A 20,281-nucleotide genomic window follows, 5' to 3' on the forward strand; every position below is an offset into this window, starting at 1 on the left:
CAGGAATGGGCAGTGAGGACAGTCTTGGGAATATACAGAGTACTGTTTTGGAACTGCTGTGACTTTGGGGCTGTTCCCTGCCGCCTTCAATAAATAAAATAACAGTCCAGGTTCGAGTCTGATGAAATACTCTCTAAATGAAGTGCCCCAGTTTGGGAAGGGCAACCACTAAGGGAATCAGGGCTTGCAAGGAACAGAACGAAGAGGAACTGTGTGACTCTGGTCCCCTAGAACAGACAAGGAAGGGAAAAAAGAGAAAGGGACAGTGACATTGTAGGAGTCCCAGCCTACCTGCCCACTTCTTGGTCACATTCCATCTCCTGACCAGTCAACCCTCTTGAGTCAGGGGAAAAGCCTCCTGGGAGGTAAGACCAACACAACTCAAGAAGGCATACGACCAGCCACCTTTCTTGACTAATAGTTTGTTCATTCATCCATTTATCCCATCAGGTGCAGAGGGATTGAATTCATCATACCCCTCAGTTCCCAGGACATTATCATCATTAATCCATCCAAGCCCCTCTCATATATTATCTGGGGTTTTTTGGGTTTTTTTTTTTTTTGCGGTACGCGGGCCTCTCACTGTTGTGGCCTCTCCCGTTGTGGAGCACAGGCTCCGGACGCGCAGGCTCAGCAGCCATGGCTCACGGGACCAGCTGCTCCGTGGCATGTGGGATCTTCCCAGACCGGGGCACGAACCTGTGTCCCCTGCATCGGCAGGCGGACTCTCAACCACTGCGCCACCAGGGAAGCCTTATCTGTTTATTTTTTATCTTTGCTCCCCAATCTTATCCTCCCTCCACCCATAAGCAACTCATAATTTGTTTAATGCCTATCTTTTTGTTTGTATATGATCTTTTAAAATGTGTTGTTTTCTATGCATATGTCTTATAGCTTTGAGATATAACTGGTGCACAATAAACTGCACATATTTAAAGTATACAGTACCATGAGTTTTTTACATATGTATATACATGTAAAATCATTACCACCATCAAGACATCTATCATCCCCAAAAGTTTCCTCATGGTCCTGTGTAATCTAGCCTTCCCTAGGCAACCACTGATCTGCTGTCACTATAGATTGGTTTGCATCTGATATTTTCTATTCTATTCCCTTTTGTTAAAAATATACATAAAATAGATAAGTAACAAGGATTTACTGTATAGTACAGGAAACTATATTCAATATCTTGTAATAACCTATAATGAAAAATAATCAAAAAAAGTATTATGTACATATATGTGTGTATATATACATATCTGAATCACTTTGTTGTATACGTGAAACTAACACAAGATCGTAAGTCAACTATACTTTGATTTTAAAAAAATCAATAAGAAAATAAATAAGGAGCTGATCCATGCCTGCTGGATAGGTCAAAAGAGACCAAGGTAGGGACTTCCCTGGTGGTCCAGTAGTTAGGACTCCTTGCTTTCACTGCTGAGGGCCCGGGTTCAATCCCTGGTGGGGGAACTAAGTTCCCGCAAGCCTCGCAGCCAAAAAAAAAAAGAGGAGAAAAGAGAGAGAGACCAAGTTATACTTCAGTAACAACACAAACTCTCAGAGGCTGAACATGGCAGTTATTTTTCACTCTCACCCCATGTCTAATGCAGGTCCACAGGGGGTTCTGCTCAACAAAGTCACTTGGGCACTCAGGCTGATGTAAGTTCCATCTCAACATATGTTTCCATGGTCACTGTAGTGGGAATGACATGGCAAACCTGATGTTCACTCTCAACGCTTCCATCCAGAAATGTGGAAGAAAGACACCACTTCTACTAATATTTCATAAAGCAAGTCACGTAGCCATGCCCAACTACAGAGGCAGTGGGGAAGGCAACTCTTCTGAGGAAGAGGGGTAACTTTTCCTTCAGGAAGAGGAGTAACTAACTAGCTATCTCTGAAAAATCCTAATGCCTACCATACGCACAAAATTGATTCCATGACCACGAATGAATTATGGTTGTGAACCACAGTCCAGAAAGCACTAGTTTAAAGGTTTTCTATTGATCTGCAATCTGGCACACTACAACTTTCTTCTATGACCCCAGCTCTACTGACTCTGGAGACACTCAAAACACACCTGCACCCCCTGCCTCAGAACAGTCCTATTTAGATACAGGCATCTCTCATTCTCTCTCTCTCTCTTCTGTCTCTCTCATTCTCTCACTCTCTCTTTCTCTCTCTCTCACTCTCTCTCTCTTTTTCAGCAACAGAGACATCAGCAGATAATGGATAGAGGGAGCTTACATGTCTGTGCAAGGTCCTGGAGCAAAACCCCTCTGCAGCAGGGCTGGACTTGGCGGGGCCAGACTTGGTGGCAGTCTTCACTCCCAGGGGTAGGTGTAGGTTACCAGTTATAGGGGGAATTGATGTTAGGTTGGCTTATTGGTTACCAGGGAAACCAGCAGAAGGGCACACCTCTCACTACCCCTATGATAAGCTATCACGGTGGCTAAAGTTGGAACAATCATTAGGTAGGGCCTGGGGCAAGCAGGTAGGAAGGTCAGTCAGATGAGTAGGGTGCAGGTGAAGCAGGCACTGGTCGAGCAGGGAATGTATAGAGAGCAAGAGAACAGCTGTCTCCTGGCTTAATGCTCCCAGTTCTTCCCAGGATGGAACTTTCAGTTTCCTCTCCATCCTGGTCACCCTCCCAGGTACACCTGACTTTGCCAGTGTGCCTCCTAGTGGGTCACCTCAAACTTCAGTCTGAACAGCAGGGAATTCAACAGCTCCCTTTTACTCAGACAGGGGAGGGCTGAGGAAGCTTAAGTATTGGAATGACCTTCAGAAGCATTTTCTGTTGAATCAGTTATTTAACTTCCTCATTCAGCAAATGCTATTGATAACCATACTCCCAGTGGGAGGCCCATGGAAATCTGATCAGGTCACTTTCCAGCTTAAAACTCCTGCATTGGCTTCCAATTACTCCAAGTACTCACTCCTTCAGAGCCTGCCAGCCCTGGTGCAGTTGACTTCCGCCTGTTCTCTGACCTCATATTTCACAAGCGTCCCCTTCTCTCTGTATTGCAACATACTAGACCTCTTTCAGGTCCCGGAGTCTATCTCTCCTGCCTCAGGAGCTTCAGTCACACAGCCTGTTATCTCTGCTGGAGGACAGCCCTCACACACACACAACCTCCTCCTCTGCCTCACTAATCTACCGCCTCCTCATCCCCAGGTCTGTTTGAACGTGTCTCCCTCCAGGCTACGTTAGGTCTCCCAGGTATACACACTGTACACTTCTCTCAGTACTTTGCTCACTTGTAATTTAGTTGTAATTCATCTGTAATTTCTTATCTTTCTTGCCCACTAGATTGTACATCCCTTGAGAACAAAGACCTTGTCCATTCTGACCACCCCTCTCTCTAGTATCTTGGATGAGGCCTAGCACATATGAGATACTCAGTCTGTACTCATGCCTTTTATGTACCAAACACATTGGTGCTGGGGGGTTAGAGATGCAAGATACTAGCTTCCTGTCCCGAATAATTCTCAGTTTGGGGATGGGGTGAGGAGAGAAAGCACACAAGGGAAGTGTTATATTCATAATATATACAGAGGGCTGGGGAAGCACAGAAAAGGGAACAACGCAGTCTGCTTTAGAAAATCAGAGAAAGCTTCCTGGAGGAGGTGGAAATCTGGGCTAGCACGAACAGAGAGAAAAGGGCATTTAGACAGAGAAGACAATGTGTCATGATACAGAGGCACCAGGGGACACGTTATGCTTGGGATACACAAAGAACTTGTGAGAGAAGGGAGCATTGGGGGATAGTAGAGATAGAATCAACAACCAGGGGCCAGGGCAGAGTTTGGACTTGATCCTGCAGGCAGTGCAGAGAGAACAAAGGATTGTAAGCAGGTAAATGACAGTCAGATTTGGGTTTTCCACACGTGTCAATTATTTGTTGCTGTGTAACAAACCACCCCCAAAACTCAGCGGTTTAAAAACGACCATTTTATTTACTCATGATTCTGGGAATCAGCAAGCTAAGCTAGTCTTGACTGGAGTCACTCATGCAGTTTGGGCCATTTAACCACTTAATTGAGGTTAGAAGGTCTTAGCTTGGTGTCCATCACATGTCTCCAGCAGCTAGCCTAGGCTTCTTCACATGGCAGTAGAAAAGTTCCAAGGTGAGAGTGAAAGCTGCAAGGCCTCTTGAGGCCTAAGCTTAGAATTTACACAACATTCATTCCACCAAATTTAACTGGTCAAAGCAAATCATACAGTCAGCCCAGATTCAAGGGGTGAGGAAAGAGACACTGTGTCTTGGTGAAGGAAGCAGCAAAGCCATAATGCATTGGGACAGGATGTGAAGTTTAAAATTTATAATACCAAGTATTAGCAAGGATGTGAAGCAAAGTACTCTATCTTTGGATTGAATCTCCATGATCTGTGTGGGGAATCTTGGCTGTGGGAGAGCTCAGATCTTTTTTATGCTACTCTGGCCATGTAGTCAAGCCACACACATGTGATTAGTTAGGCCAGCTGTAAACCATCAGTAAAGAAAGTGACCTTGGGAGTCAGGGGAGCTTCAGATTTAAACAGCACATTAGAAATACCAAGGCCCTTACCTCGGCCAAGGGTGAAAAAACAGACATCCAGATAAAGACACAGCCTTTGCAATCCAGCTGTAGATCAACTCTCTCTTCCATAATGTGAAATTCTAGAATAGGCAAAACTATAGTGACAGAAAGCAGATTAGTGATTACCTGGGACCAGGAGTGGGAGAAGGGGATTAAGTGCAAAGGAGCACAAGGAAACTTTTTAGAAGATGGAATTATTTTCTATATTTTGATGGTGATGATGGCTATATACTACTACAATGAATTATCAAAATTCATTTAAATGGTACATTTAAAATTGATAAATTATATCGTATGTAAATAACAACAAAAAAGAATAAAGTTTTATTTTTAAAGGACATCATGCTACATTTAATCTTTGGGACTAAACTTTTCATTTAACATATTTTTGCTAAGAATCATTCATATTGTTATGTGTTATTGTAGCTCATTTGTTCTGACACCTGTATAATATTCCATTGTGTGAATATTCCATTTTATTTGTCCACTCTCATGGGCATTTGGGCTTGCTTTTGTGACCAGGGCTGCTATGAACATTTTTTTTTTTTAATTTTTAAAAATTTATTTATTTTTGGCTGTGTTGGGTCTTTGCTGCTATGCATGGGCTTTCTCTAGTTGCAGCAAGTGGGGGCCACTCTTCATTGCGGTGCCCGGGCTTCTCATTGCAGTGGCTTCTCTTGTTGCGGAGCATGGGTTCTAGGCACGTGGGCTTCAGTAGTTGTAGCACGTGGGCTCAGTAGCTGTGGCTCACAGGCTCTAGAGCACAGGAGCCACTGGAGCCACTAGACCTCTTCCCAGCCACATTTGGGAAGCAGAGCTGGTGACAGCAGGAGGGATGGCTGGAATTACTCAGCTCAAGAGAGCTTTCTCAAAGTAAGCAAGCAGATTATTATGCACTGGCTTAACATTTTAGTTACTTGTTTCTTAAATTAGATCATGGGGCATATGGAGAAACTTGGTAGGCTTGTTTAAGCCCTTTGGCTGCTCAAGACTTATCATGCAGAACTCACCTCAAGTGTGAGACGGGCTCTGTAACCAGAGGCCTGTAACCAGGCTGAGGTCCTGTGCTTTGGGTACCTGGGTACAAAAGGAACTAACACTACTTGGACTGACATGAGGCCCCCCAACTACAGCCCCAGCTCCATGTAGCTTCAACAATTTTATTGGCTAAATGCTTCTTCCCAAGTTTACAGCTTAAAGAGTGGCCTTGCTCACTGGTTCCTCCTCCTAAGCCCCTAATGGGGCAGGAACCTTTAGCACAGGCTCAGAGATGGGGAGTAGGGGTCGGAAGTGGGGTGTAATAAGTGAGTTAGAAACGTGCTGATGCTCCACAATTGGACAGCAGGACAGAAAAACTCTACTTCCTACTGCTGAAAACTGTCTACAGAAAGACATGAATGGGATGGAGATAGGCCAGAGTGCATCTCTGCCACTGTTCTCCACAAGAGTACACCCTTTATCTTCTTACAACAGGACTTCAGGAACAGGGTGATGCTACGTCATTCTACACATTTTGCAAAAGTACACAGGCCCAAAATTGGCCATGAGGTTTGGGATTACCAGCTCCCCAACCTGGCAGGATGGGAAGAAAGAAAATGTGTCCATGAAAAGCTTTCGGAAGTGAGTCAGGTCTTCCACATGAACCTTGATGCCGTATTGATTGGCCAGGAGCTCGATGGTGCCTTGCACCACATACTCATTCTGTAAGTGTGAGAGTGAGCAGGTGGAATAGACAACATGGCCTCCTGGTTTGGTGGCAAGGAGTCCAGCCCTGAAACCAGAAAGAGAGAGTAGCAGTGACTAGTGAGCCTCCCAGAAGTAGAAGTGCATCAGAAGAAGCTGGAAGGATAGGGGAGTGAATTGTGGGATGGGTAGCTGTGTTAGCCTCTGAAGTGCCTTCCACACTGACACCACCTGAAAGTTGTTCTCAAAGCTGAGAGCAACCCAACCTTACTCCATGGGCTCTCCTCCAAAAGTCCTCTTGAAATGGTCCCCTGATCTTTGACTCTGGTTGTAAACCAAACCCTGATGCTGCCTATGGACTGAGTCTCTACCCCAGCTCTACAGAGCCTTAAACTCAGTAACTATTTTTCAAAATTGTGCTACTCACTGACATGGGGACTAGCATAGAGGTAAAAGTGAATCTGTGCAGCCCATCCTGCTATGCATGTCCTACCACACAGTCTTTTCTTTTTTTTGAATTTTATTTATTTATTTTTTATACAGAAGGTTCTTATTAGTTACCTATTTTATACATATTAGCATATATATGTCAATCCCAGTCTCCCAATTCATCCCATCACCACCACCACCCTCCCCGTCGCTTTCCCCACTTGGTGTCCGTACGTTTGTTCTCTACATCTGTGTCTCTATTTCTGCCTTACAAACCAGTTCACCTGTGCCATTTTTCTAGATTCCACACATATGAGTTAATATACGCATATACTGTTTTTCTCTTTCTGACTTACTTCACTCTGTATGACAGTCTCTAGGTCCATCTATGACTCTACAAATGACCCAATTTCGATCCTTTTTATGGCTAATACTCCATTGTATATATATGTATCACATCTTCTTTATCCATTCATCTGTCAGCATTTAGGTTGCTTCCATGACCTGGCTATTGTAAATAGTGCTGCAATGAACACTGGGGTGCATGTGTCTTTTGGAATTATGGTTTTCTCTGGGTATATGCCCAGCAGTGGGATTGCTGGGTCATACAGTAATTCTATTTTTAGTTTTTTAATGAACGTCCATGCTGTTCTCCACAGTGGCTGTATCAGTTTACATTCCCACCAACAGTGCAAGAGGGTTCCCTTTTCTCCACATCCTCTCCAGCATTTGCTGTTTGTAGATTTTCTAACGATGCCCATTCTGACCGGTGTGAGGTGATACCTCACTGTAGTTTTGATTTGCATTTCTCTAATAATTAGTGACGTGGAGCAGCTTTTCATGTGTCTCTTGGCCATCTGTATGTCTTCTTTGAAGAAATTTCTATTTAGGTCTTCTGCCCATTTTTTGATTGGGTTTTTTTTTTTTTTTAACATCTTTATTGGGGTATAATTGCTTTACAATGGTGTGTTAGTTTCTGCTTTATAACAAAGTGAATCAGTTATACATATACATATGTTCCCATATCTCTTCCCTCTTCGTCTCCCTCCCTCCAACCCTCCCTATCCCACCCCTCCAGGTGGTCACAAAGCACCGACCGAGCTGGTATCCCTGTGCCACACGGCTGCTTCCCACTGGCTATCTACCTTATGTTTGTTAGTATATATATGTCCATGTCTCTCTCTCGCCCTATCACAGCTCACCCTTCCCCCTCCCCATATCCTCAAGTCCGTTCTCCAGTAGGTCTGTGTCTTTATTCCTGTCTTACCCCTAGGTTCTTCATAACATTTTTTTTCTTAAATTCCATATATGTGTGTTAGCATACAGTATTTGTCCTTCTCTTTCTGACTTACTTCACTCTGTATGACAGATTCTAGGTCTATCCAGATTGGGTTGTTTTTTTAACATTGAACTGCATGAGCTGTTTATATATTTTGGAGATTAATCCTTTGTCTGTTGATTCATTTGCAAATATTTTCTCCAATTCTGAGGGCTGTCTTTTCGTTTTGTTTATAGTTTCCTTTGCTGTGCAAAAGCTTTTAAGTTTCATTAGGTCCCATTTGTTTATTTTTGGGTTTATTTTCATTACTCTAGGACGTGGGTCAAAAAAAGATCTTGCTGTGATTTATGTCAAAGAGTGTTCTTCCTATGTTTCCCTCTAAGAGTTTTATAGTGTCTGGCCTTACACTTAAGTCTTTAATTGATTTTGAGTTTATTTTTGTGTATGGTGTTAGGGAGTGTTCTAATTCCATTCTTTTACATGTAGCTGTCCAGTTTTCCCAGTTTTCCCACTTATTGAAGACACTGTCTTTTCTCCATTGTATATCCTTGCCTCCTTTGTCATAGATTAGTTGACCATAGGTGCGTGGGTTTATCTCTAGGCTTTCTATACTATTCCATTGATCTATATTTCTGCTTTTGTGCCAGTACCATATTCTCTTGATTACTGTAGCTTTGTAGTATAGTCTGGAGTCAGGGAGTCTGATTCCTCCAGCTCTGCTTTTTTCCCCTCAAGGAAAAAGATTGCTTTGGCTATTCAGGGTCTTTTGTGTCTCCATACAAATTTTAAGATTTTTTTGCTCTAGTTCTATAAAAAATGCCATTGGTAATTTGATAGGGATTGCATTGAATCTGTAGATTGCTTTCGGTAGTATAGTCATTTTCACAATATTGACTCTTCCAATCCAAGAACACGGTGTATCTCTCCCTGTGTCATCTTGGTTTCTTTCATCAGTGTCTTACAGTTTTCTGAGTACAGGTCTTTTACCTCCTTAGGTAGGTTTATTCCTAGGTATTTTATTCTTTTTGTTGCAGTGGTGAATGGGATTGTCTCCTTAATTTCTCCTTCTGATCTTTCATTGTTAGTGTATAGGAATGCAAGAGATTTCTGTGCATTAATTTTGTATCCTGCAACTTTACCAAATTCATTGATTAGCTCTAGTAGTTTTCTGGTGGCATCTTTAGGATGATCTATGTATAGTATCATGTCATCTGCAAACAGTGACAGTTTTACTTCTTCTTTTCCAATTTGTATTCCTTTATTTTCTTTTTCTTCTCTGATTGCCGTGGCTAGGACTTCCAAAACTATGTTGAATAATAGTGGTGAGAGTGGACATCCTTGTCTTGTTCCTGATCTTAGAGGAAATGCTTTCAGTTTTTCACCATTGAGAATGATGTTTGCTGTGGGTTTGTCATATATGGCCTTTATTATGTTGAGGTAGGTTCCCTCTATGCCCACTTTCTGGAGAGTTTTTATCATAAATGGGTGTTGAATTTTGTCAAAAGCTTTTTCTGCATCTATTGAGATGATCATATGGTTTTTATTCTTCAATTTGTTAATATGGTGTATCACATTGATTGATTTGCATATATTGAAGAATCCTTGCATCCCTGGGATAAATCCCACTTGATCATGGTGTATGATCCTTTTAATGTGTTGTTGGATTCTGTTTGCTAGTATTTTGTTGAGGATTTTTGCATCTATATTCATCAGTGATATTGGTCTGTAATTTTCTTTTTTTGTAGTATCTTTGTCTGGTTTTGGTATCAGGGTGATGGTGGCCTCATAGAATGAGTTTGGGAGTGTTCCCCCCTCTGCAATTTTTTGGAAGAGTTTGAGAAGGATAGCTGTTAGCTCTTCTCTAAATGTTTGATAGAATTCACTTGTGAAGCCACCTGGTCCTGGACTTTTGTTCGTCATTTTTTTTTAATTAATTTATTTTTTTGGCTGCATTGGGTCTTTGTTGCTGCGCACGGGCTTTCTCTAGTTGCGGCAAGTGGGGGCTACTCTTCATTGCGGTGCACAGGCTTCTCATTATGGTGGCTTCTCTTGTTGGAGAGCACAGGCTTTAGGCACGCAGGCTTCAGTAGTTGTGGCACACAGGCTCAGTAGTTGTGGCTCGTGGGCTCTAGAGCGCAGGCTCAGTAGTTACGGCGCACAGGCTTAGTTGCTCCACAGCATGTGGGATCTTCCCAGACCAGGGCTCAAACTTGTGTCCCCTGCATTGGCAGGCAGATTCTTAACCACTGCACCACCAGGGAAGTCCCTGTTGAAGGATTTTTAATCACAGTTTCAATTTCATTACTTGTGATTGGTCTGTTCATGTTTTTCTATTCCTTCCTGGTTCAGTCTTGGAAGGTTATACCTTTCTAAGAATTTGTCCATTTCTTCCAGGTTGTCCATTTTATTGGCATAGAGTTGCTTGTAGTAGTCTCTTAGGATGCTTTGTATTTCTGCGGTGTCTGTTGTAACTTCTCCTTTTTCATTTCTAATTTTATTGATTTGAGTCCTCTCCCTCTTTTTCTTGATGAGTCTGGCTAATGGTTTGTCAATTTTGTTTTTCTCAAAGAACCAGCTTTTAGTTTTATTGATCTTTGCTATTGTTTTCTTTGTTTCTATTTCATTTATTTCTGCTTTGATCTTCATGATTTCTTTCCTTCTACTAACCTTGGGTTTTGTTTGTTCTTCTTTCTCTAGTTCCTTTAGGTGTAAGGTTAGATTGTTTATTTGAGACTTTTCTTGTTTCTTGAGGTAGGATTGTGCTGCTATAAACTTCCTTCTTGGAACTGCTTTTGCTGCATCCCACAGGTTTTGGATTGTCATGTTTTCATTGTCACTTGTCTCTAGGTATTTTTTGATTTCCTCTTTGATTTCTTCAGTGATCTCCTGGTTATTTAGTAACATATTGTTTAGCCTCCATGTGTTTGTGTTTTTTACAGTTTTTTTCCCTGTAATTTATTTCTAATCTCATAGCATTGTGGTTGGAAAAGATGCTTGCTTCAATTTTGTTAAATTTACCAAGGCTTGATTTGTGACCCAAGATGTCATCTATCATGGAGAATGTTCCATGTGCACTTGAGAAGAAAGTGTAATCTGCTGTTTATGGATGGAGTGTCCTATAAATACCAATTAAATCTGGTCTACTGTGTCATTTAAAGCTTGTGTTTCCTTATTAATTAAGGAAGAACATGGTGTATCTCTCCCTGTGTCATCTTTGGTTTCTTTCATCAGTGTCTTATAGTTTTCTGAGTACAGGTCTTTTACCTCCTTAGGTAGGTTTATTCCTAGGTATTTTATTCTTTTTGTTGCAGTGGTGAATGGGATTGTCTCCTTAATTTCTCCTTCTGATCTTTCATTGTTAGTGTATAGGAATGCAAGAGATTTCTGTGCATTAATTTTGTATCCTGCAACTTTACCAAATTCATTGATTAGCTCCTTATTAATATGTGAGGTGTTAAAGTCCCCCACTATTATTGTGTTACTGTTGATTTCATCTTTTATAGCTGTTAGCACTTGCCTTATGTATTGACTCTTAGGTTGGGTGCATATATAATTGTTATATCACCTTGTTGGATTGATCCCTTGATCATTATGTAGTGTCATTCCTTGTCTCTTATAACATTCTTTATTTTAAAGTCTATTTTATCTGATATGAGTATTGCTACTCCAGCTTTCCTTTGATTTCCATTTGCATGGAATATCTTTTTCCATCCCCTCACTTTCAATCTGTATGTGTCCCTAGGTCTGAAGTGGGTCTCTTGTAGACAGCATATATGTGGGCCTTGTCTTTGTATCCATTCAGTGAGCCTGTGTCTTTTGGTTGGAGCATTTAATCCATTCACATTTAAGGTAATTATCGATATGTATTCCTATTACCATTTTCTTTATTATTCTGGGTTTGTTCTTGTAGGTCCTTTTCTTCTCCTATATCTCCCACTTAGAGAAGTTTCTTTAGCATTTGTTGTAGAGCTGGTTTGGTGGTGCTGAATTCTCTTAGCTTTTGCTTGTCTGTAAAGCGTTTGATTTCTCCATCGAATCTGAATAAGATCCTTGCTAGGTAGAGTAATCTTGGTTGTAGGTTCTTCCCTTTCATCACTTTAAATATATCATGCCACTCCCTTCTGGCTTGTAGTTTCTGCTTAGAAATTAGCTGTTAACCTTATGGGAGTTCCCTTGTATGTTATTTGTCATTTTTCCCTTGTTGCTTTCAATAATTTTTCTTTGTCTTTAATTTTTGTCAATTTGATTACTATGTATCTCGGCATGTTTCTCCTTGGGTTTATCCTGCCTGGGACTCTCTGCTCTACCTGCACTTGGGTGGCTATTTCCTTTCCCATGTTAGGGAATTTTTCAACTATAATCTCTTCAAATATTTTCTCGGGTCCTTTGTCTCTCTCTACTCCTTCTGGGACCCCTATAATGCGAATGTTGGTGCGTTTAATGTTGTCCCAGAGGTCTCTTAGGCTGTCTTCATTTCTTATCATTCTTTTTTCTTTATCATGTTCTGTGGCAGTGAATTCCACCATTCTGTCTTCCAGATCACTTATCTGTTCTTCTGCCTCAGTTATTCTGCTATTGATTTCTTCTAGTGTATTTTTCATTTCAGTTATTGTATTGTTCACCTCTGTTTGTTTGTTCTTTAATTCTTCTAGGTCTTTATTAAACCTTTCTTTCATCTTCTCGATCTTTGCCTCCATTCTTTTTCTGAGGTCCTGGATCATCTTCACTATCATTATTCTGAATTCTTTTTCTGGAAGGTTGTTTATCTCTACTTCATTTGGTTGTTTTTCTGGGATTTTATCTTGTTCCTTCATCTGGTACATAGTCCTCTACCTTTTCATTTTATCTATGTTTCTGTGAATGTGGTTTTTGTTCCACAGGCTGCAGGACTGTAGTTCTTCTTGCTTCTGCTGTCTGCCCTCTGGCAGATGAGGCTATCTAAGAGGCCTGTGCAAGCTTTCTGATGGGAAGGATTGGTGATGGGCAGAGCTCAGTAAAACTTTAATTGGCTTGCCTGCTGATGGGTGGGGCTGAGCTCCCTCCCTGTTGGTTGTTTGGCCTGAGGTGACCAGCACTGGAGTCTAGAGGCTCTTTGGTGGGGCTAATGGAGGGCTCTGGGAGGGCTCATGCCAAGGAGTACGTCCTAGAACCTCTGCTGCCAGTGTCCTTGTCCCTGCCGCTTCTGCAGGAGACCCTCCAACACTAGCAGGTAGGTCTGGTTCAGTCTCCTATGGGGTCACTGCTCCTTCTCCCTGGGTCCTGATACGCACACTACTTTGTGTGTGTCCTCCAAGAGTGGAGTCTGTTTCCCCCAGTCCTGTCAAAGTCCTGCAATCAAATCCCACTAGCCTTCAAAGTCTGATTCTCTAGGAATTCCTCCTCCCACTGCCAGATCCACAGGTTGGGAAGCCTGATGTAGGGCTCAGAACCTTCACTCCAGTTTGTGAGTCACCCACCCAGCGGTTATGGGATTTGATTTTATTGTGATTGCACCCCTCCTACCATCTCATTGTGGCCTCTCCTTTGTCTTTGGATGTGGGGTATCTCTTTTGTTGAGTTCCAGTGCCTTCCTGTTGATGACTGTTCATCAGTTAGCTGTGATTCCGGTGCTCTCGCAAGAGGGAGTGAGCGCACGTCCTTCTACTACACCATCTTGAACCAATCTCCACATAGAGTCTTTATGTCCCAGAGAAAGACCATCCAATGATGATTGTCTCCTCCAGGCAGATTCCCAGCCAGAAGACCCTTCTACGGGTAATGGTCTTGGAAAGAGCTTCGAGCCCCCAAGCCCCCCAGGTGACCAGACCCCCCCACAGCACTCTGGCCCAAAGTCCTGAGTTTCTGTAAATCTATTACTCACGCAAGAAGCTGCACCTGCAACATGGGCAACACCTGCCGCTCCTTCTTCCTTGAAGGCTGAAAGATGTTGTTCTCCTCCTCGTGAAGGGAGTGGCGGTCTGCCGTACAGGGCACATCCACCAGCACCTGCCCAGGAGTGTTAAGGGGTAAAGTATTAGGGCTCCTTACAGGCTCCTCTTCCTCAGGCCAGGGGTGTTTTAGGGCCCTAACCTGGAGGGCTCTGCAGAGTGCTCCCCTAGCCCATCCCCCCACTGCAGAGCATCTGACAAAGCTTCTCACTTTAACCTGGTGGACAATTGTGAAATAATCAGTGGGAAAATAGTACATCTAAGTATACTCATGGCTGGGCAAAAAGCCAAAACCAACATACAAAAAACTGAATTAAGTAATTGATATCAACCTAAAAAGAAGTCTTCAGTGCTTCAGGGCTCTGTCCTTGACTCTGTCCCTAGCTATCTGAATGAAAACATCCAATTTACAGATGATATAATACTCAAAGCGTAGCTAATATATTGAATAACAGGATCAGGATTCAAAATTATCTTATGCTAAAACAATGTCATATCCAGTATGGAAAAGTTTTAAAGTGAGAGCTGGAAAGTCATTCATTCATTGAGGAATTCCTCAGTGGTCCAGTGGTTAGGACTCCACGCTTTCACTGCTGAGGGCCTGGGTTCAATGCCTGATCAGGGAACAAAGATCCCACAAGCTGCGCAATGTGGACAAAAATAAATAAATAAATAAAGTTATTCATTTATTTACTAATAGCCTACTCTGCGATGGGCACTAAAGACCAAACAAAAAACAAAAAAAACCTACCCACCCCCCACAAAAAAAACAGTCCTGTATTTACATTTCAAAAAGTAAAATCAGGACTTCCCTAGTGGTGTAGTAGATAAGAATCCAGCTGCCAGTGCAGGGGAAATGCATTCCAGCCCTGGTCTGGGAAGATCCCACATGCCGCAGAGCAACTAAGCCTGTGCGCCACAACTACTGAGCCCGCATTCTAGAGTCTGTGAGCCACAACTACTGAAGCCACGTGCCTAGAGCACATGCTCTACAACAAGAGAAGACACTGCAATGAGAAGCGTGTGCATCGCAATGAAGAGTAGCCCCTGCTTGCCGCAACTACAGAAAGCCCGCATGCAGCAATGAAGACCCGATGCAGCTAAAAAATAAATTGAATAAAATTTATTTAAAAGAAGAAGTAAAATCATCTGTGGAAAAGATCTACAAATTTTCAGTCAAGCAGAAATTCCAAGTAAATTAGTAATGACCCAGTGTTCAATATTCTGATGTACTCCTAGGCTGAATGAATTGATACAGTGTACACAGAGTAAGAGAAATAACGACTACCTTGTATTCTAGTCAGGTCGTATCTCAAGAAATGTGATGCAGCTAGCGTCCACAGGAAAAATAGACATTAACTAAATAGGAATGCTCAGAGAAGGGCATAGGAATGCTCAGAGAAGGGCCACTGGGATGTTTAGAAACCACGCGATAGAAGAAATTAATACCTTCTGTTTCCAGGAACGTAGTAAACTAGATATCTTGAAACCCTTGTGATACAAAATATCTAAACATAAAATATATTTTTAAGGGCTTCCCTGGTGGCGCAGTGGTTGAGAGTCCGCCTGCTGATGCAGGGGACGTGGGTTCGTGCCCCGGTCCGGGAAGATCCCGCATGCCGCGGAGCGGCTGGGCCTATGAGCCATGGCCGCTGAGCCTGTGCATCCGGATCCTGTGCTCTGCAACGGGAGAGGCCACAACAGTGAGAGGCCCGCGTACCGCAAAAAATTAAGCTATAAAATAGTGGCTCTGTTTTTATTCCAAAACATACATATGCAGTTTGTTTTGGATTTTCTTTAAGTGCATATATATATATATATATATATATATATATATATATATATTTTTAATACTTTTAAATGCATAGCTCATAGAAAATTAGAGAAATCCTCAGAAGCCAAAGAAAAACCAGGAGCACAAATCCAGGGAGGGATTCCAGAGCTGATGCCGATGCCTTCTATTTTTAAAAATTTTTTTTAATTGAAGTATAGTTGACTTACAATGTTGTATTAGTTTCCGGTATACAGTGAAGTGATTCAGTAAATATATATATTTACACGTATATATTATATATATTATTTTTCAGATTCTTTTCTTTGTAGTTTATTACAAGATACTGAATAGAGTTCCCTGTGCTTTGGGAACTATATTCCCTATAGCACACTTCCCACTAGGCCACCAGGGAACTCCCAGGACCTTGTTGTTTATCTGTTTTATATACAGTAGTTTGTACCTGCTAATCCTAAAACTCCTAATTTATCCCTCCCCCCTTCCCCTTTGGTAACCATAAGTTTGTCTTCTATGTCTGTGAGTCTCTATTTTGTAAATAAGTTCATTCGTATCTTTTTTTTTAGGTTCCACATGTAAGTGATCTGTGATATTTGTCTGTCTCTGTCTGACTTACTTCATTTAGTATGATAATCTCTAGGTCCATCCATGTTGCTGCAAAAGGCATTATTTCATTCTTTTTTGTGGCTGAGTAGTATTCCACCGTATATATGTACCGCATCTTCTTTATCCATTCATCTGTCAATAGACATTTAGATTGCTTCCAAGTCTTGGCCCTTGTAAATAATACTGCTATGAACATGGGGGTGCATGTATCTCTTTGAATTATAGTTTTGTCTGGACATATGTCAAGGAGTGGGATAGCTGCATCATATGGCAACTCTATTTTTAGTTTTCTGAGAAACCTCCATACCATTTTCCATTGTGGCTGCACCAATTTACATTCCCACCAACCGTGTAGGAGGGTTCTCTATTCTCCACACCCTCTCCACTGTTTATTATTTATAGACTTTTTGATGAATGCCATTCTGACTGGTGTGAGGTGATACCGCATTGTAGTAGTTCTTTTTTATTTTTATTTTTTGGCTGCATTGGGTCTTCACTGCTGCACGTGGGCTTTCTCTAGCTGCGGCAAGTGGGGGCTACTCTTCATTGAGGTGCACGGGCTTCTCATTGTGGTGGCTTCTTTGTTGCGGAGCATGGGTGCTAGGTGTGCAGGCTTCAGTAGTTGTGGCACACAGGCTCAGTAGTTGTGACTTGCAGGCTCTAGAGCGCAAGCTCAGTAGTTGTGGCACACAGGCTTAGCTGCTCCATGGCATGTGGGATCTTCCTGGACCAGGGATTGAACCCATGTCCCCTGCATTGGCAGGCAGACTCTTTTTTATTTAATTATTTATTTATTTATTTATTTATCTATCTATCTATCTATCTATCTTTGGCTGCGTTGGGTCTTCATTGCTGCACGCGGGCTTTCTCTAGTTGCAGCAAGTGGGGGCTACTCTTCATTGAGGTGTGTGGGCTTCTCATTGCCGTGGCTTCTCTTGTTGCAGAGCACTGGCTCTAGACGCATGGGTTTCAGTAATTGTGGCACACAGGCTCAGTAGTTGTGGCTCGCAGGCTCTAGAGAACAGGCTCAGTAGTTGTGGTGCATGGGCTTAGTTGCTCCACGGCATGTGGGATCTTCCTGGACCGGGGCTTGAACCCGTGTCCCCTGCATTGGCAGGTGGATTCTTAACCACTGCGCCACCAGGGAAGTCCCAGCAGGCAGATTCTTAATCACTGCGCCACCAGGGAAGTCCCCACGTTGTAGTTTTCATTTGCATTTCTCTAATAATTAGCAATGTTGATCATATTTTCATGTGCCCATTGGAGGTGCCTTCTATCTTTTATCAATCCCTAGTAACCCAAAGCCTTGGAGGGCAGAAAACTGGACACTTGAGGTACAGAATTGGAATGGATATCCATAGAAAAGTCAAAATCCTTAAAAGGCTACATGCTCAATCAAAGTATGAACTAGGGAGGAAAAAAATCAGCCACAATGGGACTTCCCTGGCAGTCCAGTGGTTAAGACTCTGTGTGTCCAATGCAGGGGGCACAGATTCAATCCCTGGATGGGGAACTGAGATCCCACATGCCACGTGGCACAGCCAAAAAAAGAAAAATCAGACACAATGGAAGACAAGAGAACTTGTCTGTTTTGGCTTTAACTCCAGGCAAAAAGAAAAAAAAGTCTCCCTGAGAATTTGTAACCACTCAGATAGGAGGTTCGAACTCATGATGCCTGCATGATCCAGAAAACCCCCTGGAGAGCAATAAATGGTCCTGGATTGAGCGATCCCCCAAACACCTGGCAAAGCAAATGCAGGTTCCTTTCTGGAGGAATGAAAATCAATGATTAAACCAGGGCTTTTTTAATTAACTAGGCAATGATCATAAGCTGACAATAAACAAAATCAGGCTTTACACTTCTAGTAAAAGCAGAATAGCTTGTAAACCAATGTTCCTGGTGGAACAATTAGAAATGCTTGACAAAATATTTAAAATATCTATCTGAAATCATTAGAGATCTACTAAAGAACCAAGAACTGAGGGGCTAAGATCCTAGAGAGGAAAAAGTACAGGTAGGTAAGCCAGAAGCATTCAGCTCTACTGTGACAAATAAGGGGTTGAGAAGATGAAGAGAACTTTCAGCAGTCTTATAGAACTGTGGGGACAAAAACTGGAGTTCAGAGTCCACACCAAGGTGTAGAGGGTCCTAGTAAAGAAACACCTCATGCCTTGAGCTAGAGTGCTGAAATTAAATACCCTACGTATAAAGGTAAACTGGAAAAAGAACAGCCCTCACAAACTCCAGCTTTGAATCAGACTAATTTCTGGCTGAATTAAGATGATCTGCTCTGATGTTAACTGTCAGCCTTAGGAAAATCAAATCCTTTCTAGAGGAAGATATCTAGAGCCTCAGATTATCCCTGCAATTTTTCACACAAAATGTCTGGCATTCTAACAAAAAAATCACTAATACCAGGAGATAAAACCAAATGACCAAAAAACAAGAGAAAAAATAGATCACAGAAGCTGACCCATGAGATCCAAATACTAGAATTATCATAGTATTTGAAAAAATTATGCATATGTTCAAGAAGTTAGATGAAAAGACATAAAATTTTATCATTTCTAATTTCTACGGAACTAGAATTTTAAAAAAATAATCAGCTGGAAATTCTAAAACTGGAAAATATAATAACTGAAATCAAGAACTCAATAGATGCAGTGAGAATATAAGTTACTGCAGCCACTATGGACAACAGTATGGTGGTTCCTCAAAAAATAAAAAATAGAACTATCATATCATCCAGAAATTCTACTTCTAGGTATTTACCTGAAGATAACAAAAACTTAACTTTGAAAAGATATCTGCACCCCCATGATCACTGCAGCATTATTTACAATAGCCAAGACATGGAAACAAACTAAGTGCCCATCAACAGATGAATGAATAAAGAAAATGTGGAATATATATACAACTGAATATTACTGAGCCACAGAAGAGAAGGAAATTCTTCCATTTGAGACAATATGGATGGACCTCGAGGGCATTATGCTAAGTGAAATAAGTCAGACAGAGAAAGACAAATACTGTATGATCTCACTTATATGCAAAATGTAAAAAAAAAAAAAAAGAAAGAAAGAAAGTACTAGTAGATACAGAGAACAGAGTAGTGGTTACCTGAGGCAGGGAGTGGAGGGTGGGCGCAATGGGTGAAGGTGATTAAAAGGTACAAACTTCCAGTTATAAAACAAATAAGTCCTGGGGATATAATGTACAACATGATGACTATAGTTAGCAATACTGTATTATATATTTGAAAGTTGCTAAGAGAGTAGATTTTAAAAGTTCTCAGAAGTTCCCTGGTGGCCTATTGGTTAGGATTCTGAGCTTTCACTGCTGTAGCCCAGGTTCAGTCCCTGGTCAGGGAACTGAGATCCCACAAGCTGTGTGGTGCAGCCAAAAAAAAAGGTTCTCATGATAAGAAAAAAATTTGTGGGACTTCCCTGGTGGTCCAGTGGTTAAGACTGCACGCTTCCATTGCAAGGGGCACGGATTCAATCCCTGGTCAGGGAACTAAGATCCCACAGGCTGCACGGCAGCCAAAAAAAAAAAAAATTTGTTAACTATGTGTGGTGATAAATGTTAATTAACTAAACTTATTGTGATAATCATCTCACAACATACACATATATCAAATCATTATGTTGTACACCTAAAACTAATACAATATTAATATGTATGTCAATTATTTCTCAATTTTTTAAAAGACCTCAACAGATGTATTTAACAGCTTATTAGACACAGGTAAGAAAGGACTGGTGAATCAGGGCAAACACGACATCCAGATTGAATCATGATGGGAAAAAGGAGAGAAATATAGGAAAGAATATAAAATTTATATGGGACATGGTGAAAAAACCTAACATACATGTAATTAAAGTCCCAAAATTGTGAGAAAAAAATGAAACAAAAAAATTATATGAAGAGATAATGACTGAGAATTTTCTAAAACTGATGAGAAAATCAAACCACAG

At 41.6% G+C, this 20,281-nt stretch overlaps 2 protein-coding genes across 2 annotated transcripts in view; both read right to left on the reverse strand.

Annotated features, from left to right (window-relative positions):
• The window catches only part of FAAH (fatty acid amide hydrolase), a 28,359-nt gene extending 21,737 nt beyond the window's left edge, over window positions 1-6,622 (reverse strand). Inside the window, exons 1-3 of the mRNA XM_007463946.1 lie at window positions 6,615-6,622; window positions 5,440-5,443; window positions 3,364-3,367 (exon numbers count right to left, since the gene is read on the reverse strand). The gene's annotated coding sequence lies outside the window, so the exon portion shown is untranslated. The remainder of the gene's footprint in view (window positions 1-3,363; window positions 3,368-5,439; window positions 5,444-6,614) is intronic.
• Window positions 5,738-20,281, reverse strand: part of NSUN4 (NOP2/Sun RNA methyltransferase 4) — a 33,347-nt gene continuing 18,803 nt past the window's right edge. The window contains exons 5-6 of the mRNA XM_007463945.1: window positions 13,842-13,966; window positions 5,738-6,361 (exon numbers count right to left, since the gene is read on the reverse strand). Of these exons, the coding sequence (XP_007464007.1) occupies window positions 6,085-6,361; window positions 13,842-13,966 (402 nt within the window). The 3' untranslated portion in view covers window positions 5,738-6,084. The remainder of the gene's footprint in view (window positions 6,362-13,841; window positions 13,967-20,281) is intronic.

The sequence above is a fragment of the Lipotes vexillifer genome, unplaced genomic scaffold (assembly GCF_000442215.2).
Source record: "Lipotes vexillifer unplaced genomic scaffold, Lipotes_vexillifer_v1.1 scaffold13, whole genome shotgun sequence".
Taxonomy (NCBI): domain Eukaryota; kingdom Metazoa; phylum Chordata; class Mammalia; order Artiodactyla; family Lipotidae; genus Lipotes; species Lipotes vexillifer.